Source organism: Polypterus senegalus, chromosome 5, assembly GCF_016835505.1.
Source record: "Polypterus senegalus isolate Bchr_013 chromosome 5, ASM1683550v1, whole genome shotgun sequence".
In the NCBI taxonomy this organism is placed as follows: domain Eukaryota; kingdom Metazoa; phylum Chordata; class Cladistia; order Polypteriformes; family Polypteridae; genus Polypterus; species Polypterus senegalus.
Genome location: NC_053158.1, coordinates 165155819 through 165170711, shown reverse-complemented (window position 1 = coordinate 165170711; position 14893 = coordinate 165155819). Strand labels below are relative to the sequence as shown.

At 38.2% G+C, this 14893-nt stretch overlaps 1 protein-coding gene across 2 annotated transcripts in view; it reads right to left on the bottom strand.

The window, feature by feature from the left end:
- Window positions 1-14893, bottom strand: part of nrp1a (neuropilin 1a) — a 135004-nt gene that overhangs the window by 23997 nt on the left and 96114 nt on the right. For both annotated transcript variants that reach the window (XM_039753568.1, XM_039753569.1), the window contains exons 7-10: window positions 10497-10652; window positions 7781-7925; window positions 1784-2115; window positions 422-566 (exon numbers count right to left, since the gene is read on the bottom strand). In XM_039753568.1, the coding sequence (XP_039609502.1) occupies window positions 422-566; window positions 1784-2115; window positions 7781-7925; window positions 10497-10652 (778 nt within the window). The remainder of the gene's footprint in view (window positions 1-421; window positions 567-1783; window positions 2116-7780; window positions 7926-10496; window positions 10653-14893) is intronic.

Here is a 14893-nt window from a genome sequence, read left to right as displayed (position 1 = left end):
TAGTTGTCGTGCCACAACACTGCCCTGTTGCATTCCATGGGGGATGCAATGAAAAGCTGTCGTGTAGTGAAGGCTCAGGTTCTACCTGACCCAGAAGTGTTTTCTTAAGACAGGCAGTGTGACTGGAAATACTTCTGGGTTGGGGCATAAAAGCAAGCCCTCCACTTCCTCCGGAGAGTCGTAGTCACGAAAGGAAATAGACAACACTCGCCTGAGAGGAGGGAAAGAGTGAAGGAATAAAAAGGGTAGTGCAGTGTGAAACAAAGTCTGTTAAAGGTACACTGCTCGATAAATGCTTGCTTTGAACCTGGGGACTTGTGTCTATGGAGTTGTGTCTGAGGTTTGGGGTTTGGTGGCAGCACCCAGTGGTCACAGTAAATAACACATAATGTTTATCACTTCACCTCATTTCTATTCTTACCTGTAATTTCACAGCCGAGCAGTTCAACACGCAGACCAAACCCTGAAAGTGAAGCACGCTCAGGGATGATACGAATGAACCTTGTGAGCAGGACATCAAATGTTCTCATTTCGGGTGTGTCATAGTTACTATTTCCTTCAAATATCTGTAAGACAAGAGTGGAGAATTACAATTTGGGAGTGACCAAAAAAGCTAATCCACTCCAGGCTGCTTCCAGGGGAAAACTTGGCAAAGAGAAAACCAAAAAAAAAAAAAACAAGTGAACAGGTGCAGACAAGATAAATATTGTCAGCTGAAAGCATAACTAGTTCTGTCAGCAGAGTGCAAAGCCTGAAGACCTTTGAAGGAGAATTATGAAGGTGTAGCTCCAAGATAAACGCATATAGCAGAAATGTAATAATTAACTCATCTGCACTATATCACATCAGGAGACTAGGCCAATCTGTTTCTCTTCACTTTGAACATGGCTTGATGGGATTTTATGAAAGATGCAGGATACAAGACAATGGAAACTTGGGTTTCAATTGTTCATAAATCAAATGTTAGGACATCTGGAAGCAATTTATACTTCTGTCCCAGCTCTTGTAGTTAGAGCACAGCGTGCAGCCATATTTCTTAAGCTGAGTGCTCAAAGCATACCTCAGTTGACAGATACATCTAAGGTCCGCAGTGATGTTTCATGTTTCTTTCAACTTCTATAATGATTCTCAAAGCTGAGAAGTGAAAGTTGACTTTACAGGTCACGCAGTGCTGCAGCAAATAAGAAGGAGGAGAATTCCAAGTTTTTCTGTCCTTGACAAAACAGTAGGGAAATACCTTTGTCTTGGCCACTGGGCCTCTCCTAAACTGCTTACACGCTAATGTGGCTCAGCTGGAAAGAAAGAGAATTCCAAAGTATCTGAACTTCTGGAGCAGGGCAAAAAAGTTTGACATTTCAGGGCACAGAGGTCACATTTCAGGAAGTACACATCTATCACTACTGGCATTGTTGAGAAGATGACGTAGTACTCTGTATTTGATTTTTTCATTTTGTACAAATTGAGGTTCCCCTTTCTTTTATCTTATAAGGCAGTCACATGATTAATCGGATTTCTTAATAATAAATGACAACTGATGGAAAAGCCCTGTATGCTGCATTTAAAAAAAAAAAGATTCCTGGAATACAGCCTATATTTCTGCACAGAATTTTATTTTTCACTGAATTTCTCATAAAAAATGAACACTGAAGTAGAGGAATGGTCTGCAAGTTTGGGTAAACCCTGCTGTCCACTTCAGTATGACTCTACTTCAGTCTTAAGTAATTTCTCCTTCATCCTTTCTTATACATTTCTGTGCATTTGCACAGTACATTCCCATCCTTACCTTTGGTTTTAAGCCACTGGAGTCCAAAATCATCTTCCAGTCTGATCCATTGTTGCTGTAGCCAATCTTGTACTTTCTCATGAAGACTTTGTTCTCCCTGTGTCTTCCACCTTGGATGATGAGACCATGGACTTTCTTCTCTTCACTCAAGTCAATCTGCAGCCACTCCTTGGTATACGGCTGACTTTGTGCTGGCAGTGTCCACACTGAGCGACTGGTTAGGAGCCGGGCATTTTCAGGATTCCAACTTCTGTCTCCATGGTTAGAAGCTGTTATCTGACCATCTGTGATAAGGCCCGTTACCATTCCCAGCATTCCAGAACAAGGGTAGTCTAAAAGAAGAGAAAGAACTATGATTAAACACCCACAAACAACACATTAAACAGTGTCTCGAGGTTTTCACTTATTTCATTTCGACATATGAAAACATGAACCTTCAAAACATGACAGTATGGCTTGGTTGCACAGTGGTAAAGGCTTTATCTTTAGTCAGCTAGGTTAAATTCACAGTGTGTGTTGATATTCTGTGTTTTTTCAATTGTTTTCGTCTTCTTACATCTTACAGCCTATGGATAAGCAACTGTAAACTGACCACATGTAAGTGTGACTGTAGGATTATGAGTGGCTGGACTCTGTGATGGACAGGTGCTCCTTCAAGAGATGGTTTTAGCCTTATGTCTTGTACTGCTGTTTAGTTTTGTGTGACTTATTCAGAATTGGATTAAGGAGGTTTCTGGCTGTTGCAGTATTCCAGTTTTTTCCTACAATTCTAAAGGCATTTTATTTGGTTAAGTAGTGAAGCTAAAAGATCCTGTATGTGGACATGCAAATTTAGATGAAATGGTATCCCATCATGAGTTGGTCCCGGCCCTGTGCCTAGTGCAGCTGTAACTGGTTTTGGCTAACTGCAATCTGTGATTTTAATCAATAGAAAGAATGTGCAGGCATTTGGGGTTAAATACAAAGTGCATTGTGACTTATTGAGGGGTACTAGAGTGAAAGGTTGGAAGACAGAAAGAGTATGAGCACTTTAACAGATGGAGCTGTATTGTATAAAATGACACTCCTAAAAGAAAGGTATGCTCTGATTATGGAAGATGGAAATTAAATGCATAAACAAGAGCACATATCCTGCATGACATCTATGGATTGGCAAAGAGAAGAGTCGGGAGTTGGTGGTAGCAGTTAGTAAGTTGAAAAGGAGATTGTTATGCATCAGGAAAAATGAGGAGATGAGACGGTAAAGATGCCAATTCAATTATTTTTTTTTAAGTTACTTTGGCGTAACGGTGGCACAGTGGTAGTGCTGCTGTCTCGCAGTAAGGTGACTTGGGTTTGCATCCTGGAGTTTGTATATTCTCCCCATGTCTGCATGGGTTTGCCTGATGTGCTCTGGTTTCCTCCCTCAATCCAAAGACAGGCAGATTAAGCGAACTGGCGTTGCTAAATCGGGTCTAGTGTGTGTGTGTGTGTGTGTGTTTGCCGTGCAATGGACTGGCACATCTCTAGGGTTTGGTCCTGTGTTGTGCCCTATGCTTACTGGGATAGGCTCCAGCACCCCCTGCCATCCCCCTCACCCCAACAACCCTGGTCTGGATTAAGCAGGTTAGAAAATGACATGAGTTTAGAATTTTTATAAATAGATATATCATAATGTTTGCTGCAGTTTATGAAACTCATATATTTGTTGTGTATATTTAACAGTAACAATTATAGATAAATGAACATAAGTAGATGGAGATAAGAGAGGCAGTGCAATGAATGTCACATACTTCATTTAAATTACAAGACTGTACAAATTTTTCTAAAAAGCTTTCATTTGTTCGCATTATGTAACATAATTTCCTCTTGTTAAACTGTATTTGTAATTTTCCATTGGGTTGTTCTTGAGCTCAGCTCTCATGACTAGCAGTTTGTAGTCTGTGAAAAGTGATGGCAATAAGTGAACATTCACTTGACTGTAATGATTTAGCACAGAATCCGTGGCAGTCGCAAAAAGATTATGCATTCACTCCATACTGCTCTCTTTCATGGTTGTTTCTGATCACAGTTAGCTCACTCCCAGCTTGTGGAGCAGGATCAGCAAAGATGTGTTGTGTTCTTTTTTCCTTGGTTGCAGTGACACAGTCTGTTCTTGAGTTGTGCACTTTAAAGAGACGCTGTTGGACAAAATAAATGCACAGTATTTCCAGTCTCTGCATATGCTGGTTAGATTCTATCTGTAGGCCTTTCCCTTTTTCTTTCCCATGCTAAGATTTCAACAATTCTGAACTCCGTTATATATATCTCAATAGCTGATGTGGACAAAAGGCCCCCCACATCTGTTTAAAAAATCTGTGCCATTTTTACCTCTTTTATTAAGGATATTGCAAATGCATAACATTCATTTCTATTAATAAAGTACTAAAAATTTTAACTTTAGTTATGGGTGGAAAAATATGGCCAAATGAAGGATTAATGTATGGCACACAAGATTCATTTTCACAAAGAGGCATGTGGTAACTGAAAGCAGCTTTTGTCTTGCTGAATACCGATCAACGCCACGGCGTCTTACACTAATTTTTATTGAAGTACAGCGTAATGGAGAGATGGGCTAAGAAGACAACAGTGGGCATTCTGTTAAAGAAACAAAAAAGCCTTTTTTTAAAAAGAAATCAGAAAAGCTCTATCACAAGAAAAAAAAAAACGTGGCTCCGATGGCTTCTTCTCAAAATCTAGATGTGATAATGCAATGAATTTCTGCTGTATTCTGGAGGACAAACCATGAAGCCAAATTTCTTTTCTAGAATGCCAATATAAAAGATCTTAAAATAATTAACCTTCATTAAACAAATCGGCCTAAGGAGCCCTCAGTACCTGGAAACATTATAACAACATAACGTAACATAACATAACATAACATGACAAAATCAAAATTGCTTAATCCAGTTTAGCATCTCAGGGGGCTGGAGTATATCCTGGTAGCACTGAGTATAAGACAGAAAACAGCCCTGGCAGTGGCCCACTCACACACGTCCAATTTAAAATCACCAACTGGCCTACCATGTAAGAATAAGTTGAAGAAAAAGTGTAATACCTGCAGGAAAAGCTACAAAGACACAGGAAGAAAGTGCAAGATCCACATATACAATGACAGGGAGCAAGTTTCACAGTTACAGCCAGCCCAGTGAATCCATGAGGTAGAAATACTATGCTGCCTGTTAATATAGTTGTGTCATTGTACCAAAGATATAATATTTTGTGTATCTATCCATCCTTTTCTTGCCCTATAACAGCACTATGGGGAGCTCACATCTATCCTGTTAGACTTGTTAAGAACTCTGTCTGAGATGCTAGCTGCCAGGCATCGTTGTTGTGTGAACTCAAACATTTGTCCAAATGTTTCTAGAAGTTAAAAATATTTCTCATTGTCATGGTATATTTTGCAAAAATGCAGTCACAGATATGGTTTGTTTAAACAGCAATACACCAAATATTTGTCAGTATCAAAGACACGTAAACAAGACAATAATCTTACTGCATGTGTGCTCACTGCTTTGAATTACTTTTGGTTATTTTGCTGCAGCTAACACCACTCATAATGCACACTTTATATAATGTTTAGTTCAATCGAATATAGGAGGTATTTATGAATAGATTTTATACATGAACCTGCTTACTGAATCCATGTTGCAGCCATAAATATAGGTATCTGTGCATCCAACAACTTGCCGATCTGTTAATTTCACCTGACTATTTGGAAAAAGAGCAGTGCACAGACAGAGGATGCATAAGGTATAAGAAGTACTATGTTGGCATGAGACTGGGAAAGGGCCTAATAGGTCTTTCAATTCAAGACCCTCTACAATGGCAGGAAAAGCATGTCTTCATGCCAGTTTAATAGACAGAGGATAGTAAAGGATAATAAACATTGCAATTGTAGATCAATGCTGTTTGAAACAAGCAAGGATATGGCTATGTAAGTATATAACTTCCAATACGTGTGCAATCTGCATGTGATTAACTTTCAGATAGCCTAATGGTAATGTGTATTGTATGTTCTGTTTATCTGGGCTTAAAATATTAACGGATGAATGAATGTTGTTTACATTTTGTCACATAATAAATTATGATATCAGTGCACAGCTTTTATGCTGACACTGCCCTACACAAGTAAGGTACCCATCTGTAGTTCAAAGAGATTTTCCAATTTTCTGTTTAGATTTTGAGATATTAGAAGTTATGATGTTTCCAATGAATGCGTGCTAACTGAAGTGTCGACAATACATTTTCTATTGTTTGCATTTTGAATCGTAGGAAGTAGCAATATCAACACACAACTTCCAATGCAGCTTTTTTATCGGAAGTGGTAAGTCTGATTGTAATTTTGAACGTAACTTTGGGTCAACATGATATCTAGATTTTACTGTATGCTGTCTACACATTCAGATATACTATGTAACAATATTAATGCACAAATTCCAATCTGAAAGTAACAAAGATATCGAGTCACCTCTTGATATCTGTCAGTTATTTATCATTTCGAACACCACTAGTCCAAAAGGCACTTCCTTCCCTGATAACTGAACAAATAGACGACCTCTGCAGGCAATATAAGTAGGCCTTATTAATCCATTGTTGTTTAAAAAACACTTTAAAATAAATATAGTGTCAAAAATTGTTTATGTTAATAGCATAGCATGTTAATAGCATATCAATGACATTATAATGATACTGGCCATGGTACCTGAAGACAGGTAATAGAATAATTAATTGTATTCTATCAGCCAGTCATTGCCAGTGTCCTCTTTTTTACCGCTGTTTGTTGGGGAGTCAGTATGATAGATAAGAACATAAAGAGGCTGGACAAGCTGGTGACGAAGGCTGGCTAGGTGCTAGGTAAAACTGTGGACTCAGTGGGAATGGTGGTGGAAAGGTGTATGGGGAAGAAGGTACAGGCCATCCTTGACAGCAGCAGTCACTTTCGCCACAACATTTTGGCAGGTCAGAGGAGTAAACAAAGCTTTTAAAGATTTTGAGATTTTATAACGCAATTGTCTATAAAAGTGGTTCATAACCTGATCAAAACTCCACCTTCCAACACTGTAACAACTGACCCATTTGTACTTTTTACTATTTATTAATTTATGTATATTTTCTTTGATGTAATAATAATTTTTAACAATTTTTACTGATGTGTTTGAGCTACTGGATAAATAAAGTTTTTATCTATCTATCTATCTATCTATCTATCTATCTATCTATCTATCTATCTATCTATCTATCTAAAGTCTTATTTTCAGATCTGTGATTATTTTTGAGGCACCTGTCTTACCTCCTGTCCAGTTTTATACTTGTTGTCTTTGAAGGAGACTTTCTCAGCATGCCTCATACACCTTTACTCCTCCTTATGCGTTCCACTCCTCCTTGTTCATTGTGTCATCAAAGCCAAACTGACCAATCAGATTGCTCAGAGGGACTGGACACAAATACCATAGTGTTTTATTATATAGTAATTTTTGTTCAGTTTAAAAATGAAAAATGGTATCAACAAAATACTGATGGGCATTATAATGAACCCACATGTCTAAAACTGAACTTCTCTTTAAAGATCATTTAATGTCGCAGTCCCACCTTACTGAATGCTTTGGTCTAATTTTTCACTTTACACACATTAACTCATTTTAAATTCTGCAAGAAGCTTGATCTTCGGATTTAAAAAACAAATTGCATGTGCAGTAGCTCCTCAAAGTGCTGATCTCTGGCTTGCAAACCCAGCATTTTTACATCATATGTGATCAAATCTGAGCTTCCTTTCTGCACAATATGCACAATAGCTGAAAGGGAATGAACTGAAATAAGAACAGACTTCAAAACCACATGAATTTTGCATGAAGTACAGTGTAACGCAGCGTAACATGAATTGATAATAAGACTGGCAGCTGAACATTTATATTTCATTAATTTAGCCTAAGGCAACACTCATAAAAGTAAGCACTGCACACTTCTTTTACTGACCTGAGATTTTGCAGCCATAAATTTCAAATCGCATGGCTATGCCTTCCTGCCATGTCAGTGGCTTGATACGAACAAAGCGTGTGAGGATAGGCTTGGAAAGATGACCCACGACGACATCTGTGGGGTTTGTGTTCCCTTGGAAAATCTGCATCAGAGACACAAATAGGATGAATTATGTATTATATTTGTTTAAAGGATTTGTCAGCTGAAAAATGCAGACTGCAAGCAGCTGTGACCTAGAAAATTGAAAAAAGAAATAATATGACAAGTTTAGGTCACAATTCTTGTCAGTGTCTGCATCTCCATTGTTACCAGAGTTGATAAATGATTATAGAAATGTTGAAGCAGGTGGCCTCGATGATATCGATGTATTGTAATTGGAAAAAAGTCATCAGCACTGAAATATGAACCTCTCCTAGCGATAAGGACGTTGAAATGTGATCGGAGGACTAACCAATTTTTAGGCCTAGATTGCTTATGACTGGATACATGGAGAGGATTGAAAATATTGTGCTCCATATTAAACTTCTCTCTATATATAAAAAGACAAAACATCCGTCATCTGTCCTCTGATGGGTATAATGTTGTCTTGTGTCCACAAGAGGGCTGGGATGTCCAATGAATGAAGGCAACAAAAATCACAAAGAATGACACATGTCAGGACTAGAAAGTGACGAACTAAGGCAAAAAGAAGCACAAAGAATCAGGGATGTAAGGGTTAACATATTCGGGAAACAAAGTTTCCTAAATGCACAAGATGATCAAAATAGACTTTACATTGTACCATTGCGTCCATTTTACTAAACAGGCTAAATTATTCACAAAATGACTAAACACGTCATATATAATCATGCAGTTGCTTTAATGCAGCAACAAAAAGTGAAACATTTTGTAGTAGAATATTTAAATCTGTTCAAATTGCACCTCACCTTTGGATCAGCTCTATTGCCTTGAAGAATCTGTCTGATGATCACCAGCAACAACAGTTGCATTTGAGGAAAAGGACCCTGAGGCAAGAGCACTTCTGGGTTAGTAAAGGGGCACATGGAGTACCACTAAAGACCTCCACATGAGACAGAGTGAGAGACAGAGAGAGAATCATCCTGCCAAAGGGATTGACAATACTCATTCTCGGGTAACTGAAGACCATATTTTGTATTTATGAGTCATGTCCTGAAATGGAGGTTCTACAAAGATGGAACATTTTTTGGGCTAATAATGGGCAGAGTAAGGTCCCAAGGAATAAAAACTGGGATACTGGTCTTTTCAAAGGATGATATCAGATACGGGACAGTCCTGAACCTCTAGTTTTTTAGGTAGCATTACTTAATCCCTGCTTACAAGGAAGAGAACCATGCTACATCTAAAAGGCAGGCAGCTAAGAAATGACTAAGCCACATAGTCCTATAAGAATAAATGAATGCCCAGGAATGCATTGACCTCAAAAAACCAATAAAGAGAATTTTAGGCTAGTGTTCTTGTCAATCATAATCTGGTCTGGCAAAAAGTGCCCTCAACGGTGTTCAAAGGCAACAAGTGCAGGAGGCCTATGAGTCTGGAGCTGTGAGGAGAGTTGAGTTGCTGGAAGGAAGAATAGGTCACGTTGATGAGAGAAAGAGAAGTGGAAGGGGAGAAAGGTTGACACTACTCTTACTGGCCATTGAACAAGTCACTCCATCTAATACATAGTGTAGGCCCATAGAGGCTGTAGGGCTGTTCTATTGCTTTTGCTTTATCTATACTTTGCTTATACATGGATTAATCACTTCCTTGTGTGTGTTTTGTTAATAAAGGTGAAAGCAGACATAATAATAAAGAACAGGTAGTGATTTGAACATTTGTACTTGTCAAGGTGTTTTGTGTTAGTTTATGACAGTAACATAAAGATAGAGAACAACATTAATTAATAATGGATATATTCCAGTTTAAAAGTAGCACAAGGGATAACAAATAAATTAATGAACACACTAATCTACTTTGTATTAGAGCAGTGCTTCTGAACCAAAAGTGGGTTTTGATTCGTTGTGGCTGGGTCAGGAAACACTGTCTATGCGTCATAAGCCCTGACTTTCTCATATTATAAAGACAAGCAGCATCTGCATGCAGCTCTTTCAAATCACATTCATTTCACCAAGTTGAACTCCAATGTCCCTAATTTCTTGAGTTTATTTATCTTCAATATTTGTTCTTGTTTTTACACTGAATTTCAATTTCCTGATTGGATCGTCAATGAACATAAATTGATAAAACTGGATCCTGAGGCCATTAGAGAACTGGTGCACTACAGCACTGCAGAATCTATTTCAGCAGTGGCAAAACTTGAGTCAGGAACTCAACCTGGATGGGATGCACACTCAGGCATACACCCCAGGTAACTCATATTCAGCCATTTTTTAAGACCCTAATTAAAATAATTAACTCCAGTCCCTTCACGGCAAATATATTATTAGTTGAAGTGGGTTTGAGAAATGGTTGGATAGATGTCTTAATCAAATATCCATGTCATTGGGATGTGGAAAAAAACAATAATTAGGCTACAAAATAATAGCAATAATTGAATTGCAAACCCTTGTGCACAATTATGTATCTTAGATTATTTCAGAATTGCGTAAGTCAGAGCTTATGTAATAAGAGGAGCTGCTCTAAAGACAAGATAGAAAAAAAATACTTGTAACATGTACCCCTAGTTTTGCATTCTTTTCATCATATATCGTACCTTATGCTTTGAGCCGTCCTTCACAGTTATCCAGTCTTCTCCATTGCTGCTGACATCAACTTTATATGACTTCACATAGTAAATAAGTTTGGTTTCTTTTGAAGTCGCTCCTTGTGTCCCAATTGCAGATATCATGCGCAGAAATCCGAAGTCAACCTGAGAAAAAGGAACATTATCTTTTTATTTCACTTAGACTACACCCAATCAGCTTTAAGATCTTATGTTTTTCACTGACTACCTTTAATGGACCACAACGTCCAACGGTTTCTAACATGTTTCTCTAGTTCTGCTTTTGAGAAAGCTTCAGATTTGCAAAATATATATTTTTCAAAGAATCATGGCTCAGTGGTTAGGAATGCTGCCTCATGGACCCATGAGTTTAATTTCCATGTTAGCTTGGTGACTATGAGCAATTTTCATGTTCTCTCTGTGCCAACATCAGATTTTCATTTCACATTTGGTTTCTTCCCACAGACTGAAGACTGGCAAATTAGGCCAGTTTGTGACTCTAACTTGGCCCCATGCATGAGTAGGTGTGCCCTATGACAGGTATGGCCCCTTCCAGGGCTGTGCTTTGCCTTGCGCCTGATGCTGTCAGGAAATGCTAACCTATGAGTCTAAACTGGAATAAAGGGGTTTAATAACGAGAAATGAATAAATTAAGTTTCATAATACTATTTACCACATTATAGAGTAAGCACAAATTTTTAACTAGAGCTAATTGCAGGGAATGTGTATTGCTATTTTAAGGAAGTATTCAATAATTCAAAGAAGCAGACCATCAAAGATCATAAAAGATAACTACAAGAATAAGTCTAAAATCTACTATATCATAAAACGCTAATGTCTGTGTGTGAGTCTCCAGTCCCTCCAAGAAATCTGACTGGTCTGTTGGCTTTGGCAGTTGCTCAGTCAAACACGATCAAGACAGGAAGTGGCAGGCATGAGAGGATGACACAAATGAGAAGATAGAAGAAAGGAGTAGGAGGAATGATGAGAGTTATTTTCAAACATGAGAAGTATTCGCAAGAATATGAATGATGTTTTCACATTGGTGACAGTCAAAAAGTGGACAGAGGATGAACAAGGTGCCTCGAAATGATAAGAGTCAGAGAAATGCAATTGAGAGTGGAAGTGTTGGCAAAGAAAGGTTAAGAAACATGAGGATACCGAGGAAAGGTGTATGAGTATCACTGACTAGCAAGAGATAACAAATATCAAATATTTTTTAATTTATTCTTTTAGGTCTTAACAGGTAACGTAGCTAGTAAATCACAAAACACAATTCATTTGCAAGGAGCACTTGTGTTCACTATTACCATGTCCATTTAAAGTCACAAGTTAAGCAAATACATTCATTAATTCAAGGAGTACCTATCAAAAATGTATGTGAAAGTGGGCATAACAAGCAAATGCCAAATAGACATGGACCAGGCCAGTAATCACAGCTAGATCCTTGTAGTTATAAGGCAATGGCTTCCTGGACAAATTCGCCAAAATGTATCAGAAAAAAACTTTTGTTTTACTATCTATTAAAGTGAAATATTGTAAGTGAATCTTTTAAAGCAACACATATACCAGATAACAAAAGCCAGTAGTAAACACTTAATATTAGAGATTTTATGTCTGAATGTGACTTTTGTATGCAACATGTATTCTGTTTTTATGAGCAAATTCATCATATTTTATTAAAATAAAAGATTTTGGATAAAACTATTTGCTGAACTTCTAAAATCTGAGGATCTCTCTTACTCATTTCTACTATTGGGCTTGTTTTGTGTCTTTGTTTCATGTAGTATTTCATAGGCAGTTTGCAATATAGCTGCGTGCCAGTAGATCATGATGCATAAATCTCTGTACTAGTAGGATTAATTACTTATGTCTTCATAACTATGTACTTACTTACTGTTAAACATTTAAATTTATTTTGGTAGGAGACTCTATAATGCATCAATGACACATTATGACGTAAATTACAAAAATGGCGACAATATTGCAAGGAGGAAACAAAATCTTGTTCTCTTGTGAGCCGTGCTGTAATTATAACCATTTGTTAATGTCTTGTCAAGCTTAAAAGCCGCAGGTCAAAGTTATTTATATTTACTTTTTAATCCATACCAGCCATACTGTATATATATAACTTTGACGTCTGCAATGTTTTACTATGGCAAAATATTCACCTGGTGTATTTTGGACCATCCTGAGTTAACTGATTATCTGTAGCTACTTGTTCATTTGGAAAATGTGGAGAACTCTCCAAAGTTTAATGATGGACTGTTTTATGAGTTTTACCCCCCAAGTGTGCTTGTTGGCATACGGGGGCCTGACAAACCGGAGGCTTGGTAAGGGGTTGTGCATGTAAATATAATTACTCTAAATTGCTAATACGATGTTTTCACAAGTAATGCTTCTTTATGAGTTACCAATGCTGAGTCTTGTAAAATAAATGCTGGCCTCATTATTTTTTGCATACCTGCAGTGCAGTTTCTGAAGTAAAACCCAATGTCTTCAGCCCTTAAATATGTCAGAGGTTTAGGGAATTTTCTGTGATTCAAGCGATAAAATCAATTTCAGGCTTCTTTTTCCACCAAATTTTTCTTTGGCTTTTCTCCTCGCTTAGTTCATTTTTACTTTTACCACAGGTGTTAATTCTGCCACATCTGTGTAAAATCATCTTGCTAACAATATGGAAGGATTTGCTGGACAAGAACTTTAATTGTTGCTTTCTACTTATGCAATTTATTTTGCTTGGTTCAGGCTGACAACTAAAGTAAATACATTTGCTAAAAGGTCAGGGTAATAGAAGATGGACATTATAATGATGAAGTAACAAAATCATTTCAGGATAACAATGAAATCATGCCATTCCCTAAATTTTCCATTTAGAATATTATGTTCTAAAATTGGGTGGCATGGTGGCGCTGCTGCCTCGCAGTTAGGAGACCCGGGTTCGCTTCCCGGGTCCTCCCTGCGTGGAATTTGCATGTTCTCCCCGTGTCTGTGTGAGTGAGCTCCGGTTTCCTCTCACAGTCCAAAGACATGCAGGTTAGGTGGATTGGCGATTCTAAATTGGCACTAGTGTGTGCTGTTTGTGTGTGTGTCCTGCGGTGGGTTGGCACCCTGCCCAGGATTGGTTCCTGCGCTGGGATTGGCTCCGGCGTGACCCTGTGTTCAGATTCAGTGGGTTGGAAAACGGATGGATGGATGTTTTAAAATTTGTCTTTACAAAATTCCCAAATGCAATTTATATCATTGGATTACTTGAGGGTGGCACGGTGGTGCAGTGGTAGCGCTGCCACCTTGCAGTCAGGAGACCCGGGTTCGCTATCCGGGTCCTCCCTGCGTGGAGTTTGCATGTTCTCTCCGTGTCTGCGTGCGTTTCCTCCGGTTCTCCGGTTTCCTCCCACAGTCCAAAGACATGCAGGTTAGGTGCATTGGCTAAATTGTCCCTAGTGTGTGCTTGATGTGTGGGTGTGTTTGTGCGCCCTGCAGTGGGCTGGCACCCTGCCCAGGGTTTGTTTCCTGCCTTGAGCCCTGTGTTGGCTGGGATTGGCTCCAGCAGACCCCCATGACCCTGTAGTTAGGATAGTTAAAAAAAAAACAAATAGAGAGCATTCAGTCCTGGCACACAATACCTTAGAGGATAAGAATTACAAGACACTAGGGCTAATTGTGAGATGCTATGCAAGTGAAATGTGCCATTCTTGACAGCAAGGACAAAATAAATATGCAATACAGCAAAAAAAACAAAAAAACAGAACACTTTCTGCTTTGAAGACCACTGTGGCTTCTCGTAAAACCAAGAAAACATTTTTAGTGACATTTGTATGCCAGCTGTTTAATTTCTCTGTCTGGACACATAAACTGTAAACATCACTGTGGGGCGTTCCATGCTTTTTTCATACTCCTGAGGACACTTTTTGTAGCCTAAAAAATAGTTTTACTGGTTATAACAAGTATGCTTTTGTCTGCCTCTTCTTAGTTCTCCATTAGCTTTGCCTCTCACTGGCACCTACTTTAGAGTTACCACTGGGATATTCAAAACAGTTTTTTTCACCCTATGGTGTTTGCTGTTTGCTCACACAAGTGACCAGAGATGTACTCTGACATCATGCGTAGATACCTCTTACTCTTCCTAGGCACTTCCAAGACCCACCTTGTCTTTTTTCTGTCTCTTCAAATGAATGTTTATTGATTTTTAATGTCCTGAGTATCCATCAGTTTATCTATTTCCATTACTATCTGTAATTGCTAACATTTACTGATTAAAATGTAAAGATGTCAGTTTTGGTAAGTTCAAGTCTTTGAGTAGTGTTATTCATGGAGATTCTCAAGTTCATTATCCGTGTATCTCCTAAATATGCGTTTTTGAGGAATTCTCTGACTTAATGTCAATT